Raw genomic sequence first — 15,587 nt, 5'->3', positions numbered from 1 at the left:
TTTCTCTGGCTGGCTTACTTCGCTTAGCATAAAACCCTCCAGGTCCTTACATGCTATCTCAAAGGTTAAGAGATCCTTTTTCAGATACAGGGTATTTATTCCACTGTGTAAATGTACCACAGTTTTTTCCATTCATCTACTGATGGGCACTTGGGCTGTTTTTAGATCTTAGCTATTATAAATAATGCTGCAATGAACATAGGGATGCATATATTCTTTCTGTGGACAATAGGGTATTTTGTAGTGTCATTTATTTAGATGAAGTAATTCTGACAGAGGAACCAGTTATTGGTATTGGGGCTAAAGGGAAGAGGATGAATTCAGTTTTGAAAAAGTAGAATTTGACGTTTTTGTGGCATCCAGCAGGCAGTGGACCTATGGAACTGAAGCTCTGAGGGGAAATGTAGAAGCTGACATAGCTCAATATTTGAAGTTATTGAATAGCAAGCATGTCAAACTCGCGGCCCACAACAAATATTTTTGCGGCCCAGCCAATAAAACGGTATGTAAGAAACGTTTTAATAAAAATTTCAGAACCTAATTTTTACAATATCCTTTTATACATAATTATTAATAACGAACTAAAACGTTCGCTAATGACTGATTACTATAATTGTGTTGCATTCATTTCCCTTATGCGCCTTACGTGCAGGTGCACCATTTCTCTCCACTAATACTAGCAGTGAATGTTTTAGCAGCTGATTGCCACGTCATTAGTCTTGGACTGACTTGTTTGGTGTGCACAATAGGAAATAGTTCGCTTTCGGAGAACAAGAAAAATAGGTTTATTTGCGTTTTGCTTACTAATTTGTGCAGTTATTCAGTGTCTGGTAAGTTTATGTTCAAGAAAAAATACTAATTTTTAAAAAATGTTCTATTATTTTATGTTAACGATTACTCATTTATTTCAGCCCTTTGTATTCAGCATGTCTCTATCGAAATAAACCTACATTCGTATGAAACTTGAAACTTTTGTTTTTTTGCAGCCCACATAAACTTAAACCTTGTTTATTTGGCCTGTGTTAGCCTTTGAGTTTGACATGCTTGTTGTACAGGAATAAAAGAAGGCGGTAATAGAATGGGGACTTAGAACCTTGAGGAGTACCCACCCCTAAGTATAGGAGAGAGTAGATTAAGAAATTTTGATTTGGCCCTGACCAGTTTGGCTCAGTGGATAGAACCTGCGGACTGGGGGTCCCAGGTTCGATTCCGGTCAAGGGCATGTACCTTGGTTGCAGGCACATCCCCAGTGGGGGGTTTGCAGGAGGCAGCTGATCCATGTTTCTCTCTCATCTATGTTTCTAACTGTCTATCCCTCTCCCTTCCTCTCTGTAAAAAAAAAAATCAATAAAATATATTTAAAAAAAAGAAATTTTGATTTTATTTTATTTTCTCTTAAAGCCCCACATACAGTGTATTAGAGAATTCTGTTGGGCCTGTTTCCAAAATCTGTGTTGAAGTGGATAATTTCTTACTCCTTTCACTGATACTGCACTATTATTTCTTCTAGAGGAATAATAGCCTCTGAAATCATCCTCCATGTTTCTGGTCTTTTGCTATCTACAGTCTATTCTGTACATAGCTGTCTAGAGGGATGATCCTTTTAAATAAATGTCAATATCATGTTACTCCCTTGATCAGGATTCTCAAATGGCTTTCATCTCACCCAGAAAAATCCCAAGTTGTTACTGTGGCTTACCAGGTCATATATAATTGCTGTTTATATCTTAGGTCATTAGAGTATTCCTTGCTGATTATGCTTTTGAGTTCACATTTCACCTAGTACTCAGAATGATCTTTAAAAAATGTATATAATTTTTAAGGACTGTGCTGTAATGAGAATATGTTTTGTTTTATTGTTAAAATCTAATGACATTCTTTAGAATTTTCCTTGGATCCTGTAAATGTGAGTTTTGATAAAACAGTTTATAAAATTATTTTGAATAAAAAAAAATTATATCACATTGTGCCATTCCTCTCTTTAAACCTCTTCAATAGAACAAATAATCCAAATTAAATTTAAATAAAATTTAAAAAGTAAATAAAAACAAAACAAAGATCAAATTCCTACTATAACTTACACAGCCCTCATGGCCTGACAGCTCTCTGCTTTAAAGCTTATTTCATGATGTTTTCTCCTTTGCCTACTAAGGTCCAGCCTCACTGGCTTCATTCAGGTTCTTCTGATATGCCAAATATATTGTTGGAATTGACTTGCTTAGAATTTTGCACCTTTAAGTTCATAAAGAATGACTGTGTTTTGTTTTCTTTTTTTAAAAATTTTTTTTTACAATAGACAAAATAAATCTATTACCAAATTGTAGATAGAAAATAATTAGCCATTTATATGTAAGAAACATTAATATTTCAAGAAAAACGAGTTTAAATATAATAATACTAGAGGCCCGATGCATGAAATTTGTTCATGAGTACGGTCCCTAGGCCTGGCTGGCAATCAGGGCCAATCTGTGGGGTGACCAGTGGAGTGATCGGGGCCCCTGCTGGCACCCGCCTTGGCTGGTCTGGCACCACCTGCTCTCTGGCCCCGAGTCACCTGTCTGTGGAAGGTGACTGGCGGGGCTATTGGGGGGTGGTGCCGGCCTACTTGCCAGCTGGCCTGGCCCTCGCTGCTGCCGCTCACCTCTCTCTGTGGGGCGATCGGTGGGGCTATCCTGCTGGCACCCACCTTGGCTGGCCTGGGGTCTGTGGGTTGGGGGCAGCTCCTGCGTTAAGCGTCTGTTCCCTGGTGGTAAGTGCACGTCATAGCGACCAGTCATTTCACTGATCGTTCTGCCGCTTGGTTGATTTGCATATTAGGCTTTTATTATATAGGATTACATGCAATAAACATTAATATTTCAAGAAAAGAATGATTTTAAATATAATACTACCAAAACTGTACTATCATAGTATGATATCACAAAAGTTATAGGAAATATTAAAAATCTGCAAATAACAGGATTACTTTTATTATATTCTAGAATATTTTCCCCCTCTCTGGCTCTATTTTTGTTCATCAGTTTATGTTGTTCATTATATTCCTCAAATGAGTGAGATCATATGATATTTATCTTTCTCTGACTGGCTTCTTTCGCTTAGCATGATGCTTTTAAAGTCTGTTTTGTCGGATATGAGTCTTGCTACTCCAGCTTTTTTTTCTTCTCCATTTGCATGGAAAATTTTTTTCCATCCCTTCACTTTTCATCTTGTGTGTGTCTTTTGTTTTGAGGTGGATCTCTTGTAGACAGTATATAGTTGGTTCATGTTTTTGTATACATTCCACTACCCTACACCTTTTGATTGGAGCATTTGATCCATTTACATTTAGGGTTATTATTAAGAAGTACTTATTTATAGCCATTTTAATTCTGTATGGCTAGGTTTCTCTCTCTGTTTCTTCTTCTCAGCAATCACTTACAGCAATCCCTTTAGCATTTCTTGTAATGTTGGCTTGGTGGTGATGAACTCCTTTAGCCTTTTTTTGTCTGGGAAGCTCTTTATTTGACTGTCTATTTTAAATGATAGCCTTGCTGAATATAATAATCTTGGTCTCAGATCCTTGCTTTCCATTACCTTGAGTACTTCATGCCATTCACTTCTGGCCTGTAGGTTTCTGATGAGAAATCAGGTGTCAGCCTTATGGGGACTCCTTTGTAGGTAACAGTTTTCTTTTCTCTTACTGCCTTTAAGATTCTCTCTTTGTCTTTAATTTTTGGCATTTTAATTATGATGTGTCTGGGCTTGGGCCTGTTTGGGTTCTTCTTGTTTGGGGTTCTCTGTGCCTCCTGAACTTGTATGACTTTTTCCTTTACCAGGTTAGTGAAGTTTTCTGCCATTATTTCTTCAAACACTTCTCTATTCCTTTCTCCCTTTCTGCCTCTTCTCGCACACCTGCTATTCTAATATTGTTACATTTCATGTTGTCCCACAACTATCTTAAGCTGTCCTCCTGTTTTTTAATTGTTTTTTCTTTTTCATTCTCTGATTGATATTTTCAACTTTGTCTTCTAATTCACTGATTTGATCCTCAGCTTCCCCTGATCTGCTGTGTATTCCTTCCAATGTGTTGTTTATGTGTGTTATGTCATTCTTTATCTCAGACTGTTCTTTTTTCATAGTTACTATATCCTTTTTCATACTGTTGAGCATTTTTAACATCATTACTCTGAACTCTGTTTCAGATAAATTTCTTATCTTTGCTTCATTTATCTCTTCTGGAGAATTTGCTAATTCTTTCATTTTGGGTTGTTTCTTTGTTTCCTCATTTTGGTGGTCTGTTTGGGTTTGTGACTATGTTTTAGGTAGATCCTCTATACCTCTCAATCTCTAGTGCAGGACAGTGTTAAAGGCTGTTTCTAATTGGATCAGACAAAGACTCAAAGCCTCCAGAGACCACCTCAGTCTACAGACTAATAGGATTCCGACTTGAATTGCCTCCAGGCAATCATCCTCAGGTGTGGTGAGAGTTTTTTTCAACAGGATGGGGCAGTTGCTTCTGCCTGGAGGCTAATTGTTACTTTTAATCTCTTAAGTGGCCTCAGGGCAAGGTGTTTTCCAATAGGGTGTGTTGACTGTCTTCCTCCTAGGCAAGGCAGATGTATATGTGGGAAAGATGTCCTCAGGCAGCAGATGACTCAGCCCAGGAAACTTGGGGTGTCTGCTTTCTGAGCTTTATCCCCCGAGTCCCCAGTCTTGGCTTCTGCTTTCACAGCTCCAGTCTACTTTACCCTCTTATTTCAACCACTAATCTATTTTTTGTCTCTATGAATTTGGCTGTTCTGGACATTTCATATATATGGAGTCATGTGACCTTTTGTGAATAGCTACTTTAACTTAGCATAATGTTTTTAAGGTTCATCCATGTTGTAGCATGTATCAACATCTTTTTATGGCTGAATAATATTCCACTATAAATCACATTTTGTTTATCCATTCAGCAGTTTATGGACATTTGGGTTTCCACATTTTGCCTATTATGAATAATGTTGCTATGAATATTTGTGAACAAGTTTCCATGTGAATATATTTCCTTTTTCTTGGGTACAGGCATACCTGGGAGATATTGCGGGTTTGGTTCCAGACCACCGCAATAAAGTAGGTATCACATAAAGCAAGTCATAATCTTTTTGATGGTGGAGGGTGTTGCCTTTAATTTATAAAAAATGCAACATCTGCGAAGCACAGTAAAGACCTACACAATAAGATGAGATATGCCTGTATATATCTAGGAGTGGTATTCCTGGATCATATGGTAATTCTATGTTTCATATATTGAGGAACTGCCAAACTTTTCCAAAGCAACTACACTGTTTCATATTTCCACTTGCAATGTATGAGGATACCAATTTTTTCGTATCCTTGCCAACACTTATTATTGCTTATCTTTTTATTGTATTCATCCTTCTGAGTATGAATTGATATCTCTTTGTGGTTTTAATTTGTATTTCCTTGATAGCTAAAAATGTTGAGCATCTTTTCATGTGCTTTTTGAGGCTATTTTTACATCTTCTTGACAGAAATATCTGCCCAAGTCTGTTGCCTGTTCTTAAATTAAAATTTTTTTTTAAGTTGTAAAGGTTGTTTTTTTTAAGTTTCTTAGTGCATTCATTGGGCTGACATTGGCTAATAAAATTATATAGGTTTCAGGTGCACAATTCTATAATACATAAATAAATCATCTGTATTTTGTATTGTTTGTTCACCACCCCAAGTTAAGTGTCCTTCACCATTGAGTGCAATGACTATGTTGTAGTACACATGAAGCAAAAGGGAAGGAAGTAGGCAGCACAGAGCAGTTACTTCTGCCCTTATAGAAGTTCTCCCAATGGGTCCCTTAAGGAATCTCTTCTCCACAGCTTCCCCCTGTGTAAGGATTTCATGAGCATATTGTTACCCTTAGAAAATATGCAAGTCAAATCCCACCCCCATTTGACAAGAGAAAGAAAAGCCAATTAACACCAGATATGTTTTTGATTTTTATATTGCTTTCATCCTCTTGCCTTCAGTAAAAAATTTTTTTCTAGTTCCTTAAAAGAAAAAGTATTTGTTTTAGCTCTCTGTAGCAAGTAACTGTGATAAGCTTAAATGGGAAAAGTGTTTCTGTCTTTGACTAGTATCCTAAATACATTTTTACAACTGACTTGGAATATCCCTCTCTTGTTCTTTTAAAATTATTTAAAGACATAATGTAATACACATATTTGATATTTTCACTTATAACAACTGAAGAATTGGGTACCAAATATGAGTGTATAGTATAATCTTTTGAGTTTTTTCCAAGGTCTTATTAAACTAAAGACAATTTCAGTGTTTTATAACTTGGGTTGCATTTAACTAAGACTGCAATTTTATTTTCATAGTCAATTGTGTGGCTTACAACTACTGTATCACTAGAACTGATAATATTTTCTAGTGAGATTTTCTGTAGTCTTTTAAAGTAATTTCATACGTGCCATGAATCTGAGGTCCTGTAATCTATTTGACACAGTAGTACTTGTTTTAGCTTGCAAACAGTAGGAGAAGTAATTCTTTTCAGTCAAGATTGGATTTTGGATTTGCTTTTGGAATTCTTGAATAGTCAATGCATTTTATTAGTACGTGGTAACAAGCAAAGCTCTGTGGCAAGGAATAAATAAGAGGCCTTAGGAATTGGATTTAGATGATTCGCTTCCCATTTTGTATGCTTTTAAAAACACAAAATAGTTAATTTTTTAAAACTTTGGAAGTGTTACTATAGTTAAATATTTTAAATAAATATTGTTGTAGGTTCTCACAATTCAGAGTAGTTTATTTGCTCCAGAAAGCATATGGCATTTGTGTAGAATGCTTACATTTGAAATGTGAAGTGAATGAAATGAAGAGTACAATGTAGGGAATATAAGAGTTTTGACTAGTTTAACTTCTTTGCTTGTTACAAGAAAATTTATAGCAACTTTAAAATTTAGGAATACTTAAAACTCTGCTAAATTTTTATAGTATTACTTAGTCTTTTTTTAACATTTGAAAAAAGTAAATAGAGAATTGTTTTAAATGTTTGAGAATAGATATCAGTGTTTCTTAGTCACTCTCTGTTATCTTCCTCTGATTTAAAAAAAGCCAGTTATATTTGACATACTAGAGGCCCGGTGCATGAATTCGTGCACTAGTGGGGTCCCTCGGCCTGGCCTGTGGGATCAGGGTGAAACTGGCTCTCTGCCATCCCCCGAGGGGTCCCGGATTGTGAGAGGGTGCAGGTCAGGCCGAAGGACCCCACTGATGCACGATCGGGGCCAGGGAGGGATGCAGGAGGTTGGCCAGCCAAGGAGGGACCGCGGAAGGGCTCCAGGGAGTGTCTGGCCCGTCTCCCTCAGAACTGATTGGTCAGACCCCAGTAGCAAGCTAATCTACTGGTCGGAGTGTCTGCCCCTGGTAGTCAGTGCACATCATAGTGAGCGGTTGAGTGGCCCTAGCATATCATTAGCATACTAGAGGTCCGGTGCATGACAATTCATGTACTAGAGGGAGGGTCCCTCAGCCCGGCCTGCCCCCTCTCACAGTCCAGGAATGCTCAGGGACGGGAGGAAACCCAGCGATCAGGGGAAGGCGACGTCCCATCACACCTCTGCTGCTGCCACTGCTGGCAGCGCAAGCCTCAGCCGACCCTGGTTACCTGAGCCTCTGGCGGCCCTGGGTGACTGGGAAGCCACCATCCGAGGCTTGCCTGCGCCTCGGGCCGGCCCTAGGCGGCTGGGGGGCTGAGGGTGGGTCCAGCCACACTGTGCGCTTGCTGTCCCCCCGGCGGGGCTGAAAGGATTGGGGGACTCCGGCGAGGCTGAGGGGACTGGGTGCTGCCATCTTGTGGCTATGGACGCTGCCATCTTTATGATGGCGTGACGGTCAGTTTCCATATTTCTTCTTTATTAGATAGGATGGCACTTCGATTGGTTGAACGGCCAACCGGTTGACCCATGCTTAGCAAGCATATTAGGCTTTTATTATATAGGACTAGAGGCCCGGTGCACGAAATTTGTGCACGTGTGTGTGTGTGTGTGTGTGTGTGTGTGTGTGTGTGTGTGTATGTTTCTGTGTCTGTCAGCCCAATCTGCACCCTCTCCAATCTGGGATCCCTCTTACAATCCAGGACTGCTGGCTCCCAACTGCTCGCCTGCCTGTCAGCCTGATCACCCTCTAACCACTCCCTTGCCAGCCTGATCGACGCCTAACTGCTCCCCTGCCGGCCTGATTGCCCCCAACTGCCCTCCCCCCCCCTGCCGGCCTGGTCACCCCCAACTGCCCTCCCCTGCAGGCCTGGTTGCCCCCAACTGCTCTCCCCTGCAGGCCTGGTTGTCCCCAACTACCCCCCCTGATGGCGTGGTCACCCCCAACTGCCCTCCCCTGCAGCCCTGGTTGCCCCCAACAGCCTTCCTCTGCTGGCCTGCCCCCACCCCCCAACTGTCCTCCCCTGCAGGCCTGATAGCCTCCAACTGCCCTCCCTTTCAGGCCTGGGTCCTCCCAACTGCCCTCCCCTGCTGGTCTGATCGTGTACAACTGCCCTCCCCTGCTGGCCATCTTGTAGCGGCCATTTTGTGTCCACATGGGGGCGGCCATCTTGTGTGTTGGAGTGATGGTCAATTTGCTAGTCACCCCTTTATTCGATAGGATTTTATTGGTTTCTACTCTATTGTTAATGAAAAAAACTTTGGCATGTTGAGAACTCCAGTAGCACATTTTATCCACAAAACAGCCTAAGGCTATCTGAATTTTCTTGGTAGATTTTTACTCTTTGTTTTTATTAGACAGAACTTTGGAATGGCACACCATGAGGAATCATTCCAGAATGCCATTTCTAGGTTTCTCTCTTTGATATATATGAATAAGTTTATAATGCTTTTCTTCATTGTAAGCACATCAATGTGCTTTTCAGACTTGTGATCTTGAATAAAGTCTGTGTTTTTAAGAAGTTTACTTTTAAATAATTGTTTTTGTACAGTTACATCTTAGTTTATTTCTTAATTTACTTGGTCATATTTATTTTCTATTTACTTTCAAAATAATGTTGACAAATTAGTCACAGAGGGATAATGTAACCAGAGCAAAAATATTACTTTAAAAGGCATCGACAGTATTAAAGTCACATTTAAGGGATCCTTTTTATTTCATTCATAAGCATTATAAGTTTATTCCCTAATATTATTATAAAATACAAAAATGATACTTTTCTATTAATGTCTGAGAAGTTACAGACTTCTGGAAAATGATGTATATTTATGTTGGTAGTCAAAAGGAATCTAAGGAGCTTTCAAATTTTAAATTTCGAGGTAATTTTTGAAGTATTTTATGTTGGTACTCTGAGAAGCATTTGTAAGACCTTTATTAGCAAATCATCTATCATTGAAGATAACACATTTTGTAGCTAAATATTAGCAATGTTTTTTTTGTAATTTATTAGAAAATGCATTGTGCTGTCTGCTTAGAATTGTCAGTTTTATCCACAAATCTGTAAACAGTAACACATCCATAGTGACTATATTGTGGTTTCCCTTCACAGATATCAAGTTGTGCTAGTACAACCATATAAATAATTAATACCTGAAGTCTCAATGTAACATGGACATTAACAATGATGACAGATAAATGCAGACGCTTGGGAATCAAATACTAGGCGAAACGCTTTCAAAAAGGTAAGAAAAATGTAATCTTTATTAAGGCCAAGCAGGCTGTAGTATTAGTAGAAGTAATTGACTAAAGTTTGTTTTTCAGTGTATGAGGCTATTTAGAAACACATTTGTACGATCCTGTGTTAATACTTGTAGGAGTCAGCTATAAGTATCAGTTCTTTTGTGAAAATAACAGTTGCAGATGTCCTTGCCTGGTAAATATAATGGATGATGTTCTTATAGCAAATCCTATACAAAAAGGTAGTAACCTGGTGACTAGAACTTGATAGAATGCTAGATTTGGTGTATCAGTGTATACTCAAGACACATCTTATATTGTGGATCCTCTTTGTCTCTGATGATTGCCATCACCACTGTGCACTATAGAATGTAATGTTTTGCCATGTTTGTGAAAGGTTGTCAGGGTTGGGTACAAAGGAGTTGGCAGTTGGAATCTTTGCTTTAAGAAGAGTGAATTTTCATGTTAAGGGTTACTTTTTATAGGACCATGTTTTTACTGTTAACCCTCATGTTAATTTCAAACATTTTATTTAAATGTAGTATTAAGTTATTTTACTTAGTTAATTTTCCTACCTTTTACTTTTCAATAATTTACAAGGCATATTTGGGAGAGGTTTTGTCTACTGATATTAGATATCAGCCCTGGTCACTTCCTAGCTGACTAAAACATTATCTAGTTTTACTAAGCAGTAACCCTGGTTTACAAAGCTTGATAAGTTGCATCAGTTTTAAAAATAAACCTTCACCGAAAATAGTGGCACTTTTAGAATGTTTATAATAAAGTGACAATTTCCATCATAAACATCGCTAGTCTTTTTCCTGGTCTTTCTCCTTGTTTCCAAATGGACATTCATAATAATTCATTTTAGTCAGATTCTCTGAAAAAGATATTATTATAAAGTAAAACTGTAATTAGCCTAACTGACCATGAAATGGAATTTAATTAAGGTAATTAAAATATCTGGCCATCTGGGTACTAAAACCAGAAAATCCTTATTGGTTTTGTCCTTGTTGAAAATCCATATGCCAAAATAATAGAAATTTCCCTTTATAATAGTCTTTGTAGCACTTTAATAATCATCAAGGTTATCATACAGATATAGAAGACTTGGTTGATTAGTTGGTATGCATAACCTAAATTATTTTTCTTGTTCAATTCCCAGTTCTGTATATGAAGGCCAACGTTTGGGAAAGGCTCTAGAATAAGAGTTCATAGATTTTGTATGAGGACTCGTATAATGGGCAGTCTTTGGGTCATCTCCAAAAAATAGTGCCTGAGATTCTAGATTACGAACTGAGTCAAAGTTTGACTCAAACTAATATTGAGTTGTAAGGATTTAGTATATGTTAAGCTTTTTTGTTATTGTTGTTCCTAAAGATCTTTTCCAGTTTCTTAGTATCTCTGAAGCTACAAAGTCACCAAGAAATACCAACAATATTACTGTGAACAGATATTCTGTTACCTGCTATTTCCTCTTATTGCAGAAGGAGTATATCTATTAGCATAAGTTAATTTGCTTCTTTAATTTTTTTTTTCATTATTTTATTTTAAAGAAAGGAATTTAAGAGGTTCTAGTATTCTCCATGGCTGAAGCTGAGAGTCTGAAACCCTGATGTTTAAGCTCTATTCTAGATCATAGCTCCAACTCCTTCAGGATATAAGGAAAAGAGATAATATTTCCACAATGATAGATCTTTGGTTGTACAGGTAAGTTATTTAGTTTTGCAGTAGTGAAGATATCAACAGTTTGATTTTTTTTTTTTTTTGAGGGGGGAGCTTATTTGTCTATATTCTGCATGGAAAATTATGCAGTTCATAGGAATGTGGAGCTATAGGGAATGGGATGGGGATGAAATATTTTCTCATTCTTTTTCCAACAGGGGCATAAATGAAGTGACTATTACATTGCAATTTCTAGAGCATATTTGACCTTCTATGTATTTTTTATTCAAGGGCATTATGAAATTTCTTTACTTCTCTTTGTTCCCAGTTGTCGCTTTAAGTGGGTATTCATTCAGCTCTAATATATCCATCTGTCATCTATCAATCATATATCTGTTTCTCTTAATGGGAAAGAGGAGATCCTTTTATGCAAGGCAATACATAACAGAGTTACCAAGCTTCAGAAAGGTGAATATTAAGAATAAGTTGAATTGCATAGGTGGTTCCCAGGTTTCACTCTCCTACTTTTAACCTTACAGGTACTTTTAACCTAATAGAAATAGTGGTAATTACTCGGCTGAAGAAATGTCTTAAAAGAATTGTGTGACGAGGATAGTCTGAACTATTATTAAGCAGTTCATTCTTAATGTTCTAAACCAGCGATTTTCAACCTTTTCCACCCCATGGCACACATGAACTAATTACTAAAATTCTGCGGCATACCAAAAACTATAATTTTTTGCTATCTGACAAAAAAAAAATAGGTGTAATTTTGATTCATCTATACTGAACAGCTATTGTTCTGTTGGCTGTTTTCATTTTTTAGTTTGACAATTTAAGGGAAAAGAAAGAGGTCAGTGCCCCTAACTAAATAGTCAGGTTTGAGTGTTTTAAAAATTCTTTTTTCTTTATTTTATTTTTTCATCACCATTTATCCCCCCACTCCCTGTTCCACCTCCATCCATCCCTCCCTCCTGCAATCACCGCACAATTGTCCCTGTCAATGAGTTCTTTCTTTTTTCTTTTTTGCTCAGGCTCTCTACCCCCTTAACCCCTCTTTTCCCCTAAGGAACTGTCTGTCTGAAAATCGCTGTTCTAGACAGAAAGAAAAATAATAATATTTTCAGTTGCTCTTGCTCATTTTTGCTTTTCATTTTGGTTTGTCTACCTGGTATCATGGCCAGTTTCTTAAAAATTGTTCATTCAATAAAACTAAATATTATTGTAATAAATATCAGCTAAAACATTGTTGTTAATGGAGAATTGGTTACCAGTCCCTCAATCCCCAAAATTAACTGTACTACTTTGATAATTATAGTAGGAGCAAAAAGTTAGGGTAGGGGCAATGTCTTTGAAATATCATCTTGAGATTTCTTTTTCTTAAGTAAAGGTGATAGATAGCTGGAGTAGTGTTGCATTAGGAGGACCATTTTAGTTTAAACTTTATTATTCCTTTCAGTTCTTATTGATGTACTTCTGATGTGTTCACAGGGGCTAGAAATTTATGATCTGAAACATAGCTAATACTGTTTTAGAACCCTATTAAATTTTAGATAAAAGTAGATTCAAATTGGGAGAAGAGTAGTTCCAACAGAAAATAAATGGTTGAGATATGTGGAATTTGGCGTAGGATTTAGGGCTTAATATGAAAGGAGAGGCTGAAATTTGGTTGATAGCTGCTCTTCTCAGATAAGCCCCTCCAATAAGTTGAAAACTTTATGAGGGTACAAAAGAGAGGAAGGGAGTCAGTTTAATTTCTAATGATTCATTACATTCTTTTCTCTCTATTCTAGAAAGTGCCATCATATTCATTACTGGTGGATAACATATAGGGAAAACTTCATTCTAGTTGCTAGATTGGGTTTTGCTTAGATGAATATGTTAACTAACAGTTTCCTTTAATTCTAAAACTAAAGTGATCCTTAGCAACTTAAATTTTGTCAGAAATACAATTTTGTGCTCCAAAGAAATTCTCTGAATTTCTTCAGTAACTGTATTATGCAGCTAAAATGAAGGAAACAATTGCTTTAGTCTATAATACTTTGCTAACCATGGCAAAATAATGTTGAGATTTGGTTGAGATAATCAGGACTTTCTTTTGTCCCTTTCTGGTCACTGAATTTTGTACTCTGTTTATCAGGTAACTACAGAAAGTGTATGCCTTTATGTATGCCTGTCCAAAGTAGAAAAGTTCAAGAAAAAAGTTAGAACAGAAGAAAAATCATGAGAGGGAAGAATATTAAAATGTCATTTATCTTGCACTGGCCAGTGTGGCTCAGTTGGGTATTGTCCTATGCACTGAAAGGTCACGGGTTCAATTCCTGGTTAGGGCACATGCCTGGGTTTTGGGCTTGATCCCCAATGAGGTACGTGCAGGAGGCAGCCGATGGATGTTTTGCTCTCATATTGATGCTTCTCTCACTATTCTTCTCCCTTCCTCTCTCTCTAAAAATAAATTTAAAAAAATATCTTTAAAAATAAATAAATAAAATAAAAATATTAAAAATATTATTTAACTCTAGTCCTCAGAATTTTAAGCAATTTATTACCTAATTTCAGGCAAGAAATTTTTACAATCCTCTATTTGGTGCTTCCTTTGCCAAAGAGATTATGGCTTTATTTATAAATTTTTTTATTGGTAACAAGGAATCAGATAAATAAGTCTTAATTTAGTTTAAAACTTGATGACACTGTCATTTTAATATAATACTGTCTGAATGTAGTAGTCTTAAGGCCCTGCTTCTCAAACCCTCAGAGATTTATAAATTACCTAGGAATCTGATTAATTGGCAAGTCTGGGGCAGGGCCTCATATTATGCATTTTTAACAAGCTTGCAGGAGATGCCCATGATGCTGGTCCTCAGGCTACACTTTGAATTGCATAAGTTTGAGATACCAAAAGGTCTTTGTTATAAACCCAGTTTCACTTTAAATATCGCCCAATAGCACAGGATTTGAGAACTGTAAAACTTGGACTTCATTGTAATTATTGAATGGAATAAAAACATTTTTAGTAAAAGAAACAAAAAGGTTTAATCTTTCCTATTAATCAGTGTTTTGATCACTGAATGGTGGAGGAATGAAATAGGCCCTCACCTGTGGTGTTTTATGATATACACACACACACACACATATAAATATATATGAATATAAATATATATATTTATATTCATATATATATTTATAGTACTTCTGGGTGCTACTACTACTAATATGCTTATTTTAATAAGGACAACACAGGGATTTTGCTCTCATTCAGATTAACATAGAAAGAAGGGCTAAGAATACTCATTGGAATTATTTGTGATTTATATGCCCTTAGTTGGCATCACATTTTAAAAAGTAAAGATTACCAGGTTTTTTATGTGTGTTAGTTGTTACTGTTTTCATTATTATATTTGAGCCATAAATCATGAATATACTCAAATTTGCATCAATGATATTTGCATTTTATAATTCATTTGTTTCTTTGTATATTTACATAGGTATTTAATATTTAAAAATCAGTCACCTTTAAGATTGAGAGGTCCAAGTTTGGGTATATGAGACAAATAAATTTATATTAAATTTTTTAGTTTGTGCTTTTTGAAACATTCAAAATAAAAAATTTTTGTAATTAAAAGTGGATATTTATGGGTCATACAGTGTTTATTATATGTGAATAAAAAGAAGAGAATGTAATCTTAATATGATTTTAACAAAAGAGAATTACATGTGAGGTTCCTCTAATGAATCCCAAAACAGTAAAAGTTTACTGTGAGAAATGTATTTCTAAGTTCTGATTGGCATCCCACACTTACTCATGTGATTGCTATCTAGAACAAATTTTCATGCTTTAATCCCAGAACTGGTTTTATGATTCTTGTAAAATTTTTAAAAATTAATAATTAGAAATGTAAAAGTATGCCATACTCTGAAACAAAACTACATTCAACCAACTTACATATGTTACTGGGTCCTTTCTCACTCAGTTCATTTGCCAACCGGCAGGAACAGCAAGACAGTTGCTTTTAATGTTTCTCTTTTTGTTTGTGATAACAAGTTGCTGTGTATTCTGTGGTTCTTCATAACCTTTCCTGTTACATACTTCCAATTGAGACAAAGAACAAATTGTATTTGATTTGCGGGGGGGGAGGGGGGGAGGGCTACATAGAATGGCATTTGGGGGATTAGAGGAAGGCTGAAGGATGGCAGAAAGGAAGAGGGAGAGGGGAGAGGGACACTGTGAAACTTTGTACCACAGCCATTTTTGACTTCTTTTCCTGTCT

The 15,587-nt window shown here is 36.7% G+C and overlaps 1 protein-coding gene across 4 annotated transcripts in view; it reads left to right on the top strand.

Moving 5' to 3' along the window:
* The window catches only part of ZZZ3 (zinc finger ZZ-type containing 3), a 107,727-nt gene that overhangs the window by 37,141 nt on the left and 54,999 nt on the right, over nt 1–15,587 (top strand). For 3 of the 4 annotated variants that reach the window (XM_028142460.2, XM_054721086.1, XM_054721085.1), the window contains exon 2: nt 9,527–9,659. In XM_028142460.2, the coding sequence (XP_027998261.1) occupies nt 9,613–9,659 (47 nt within the window). In that variant the 5' untranslated portion in view covers nt 9,527–9,612. Of the gene's footprint in view, nt 1–9,526; nt 9,660–11,210; nt 11,365–15,587 lie in introns of those variants that run through there. The other variant, XM_008139450.3, reaches the window with a different exon arrangement.

Source organism: Eptesicus fuscus, chromosome 9 (assembly GCF_027574615.1).
Source record: "Eptesicus fuscus isolate TK198812 chromosome 9, DD_ASM_mEF_20220401, whole genome shotgun sequence".
Classification (NCBI taxonomy): Eukaryota; Metazoa; Chordata; class Mammalia; order Chiroptera; family Vespertilionidae; genus Eptesicus; species Eptesicus fuscus.
Note: the sequence above shows the minus strand (reverse complement) of the source record. Positions and strands in the feature narration are given on the sequence as shown.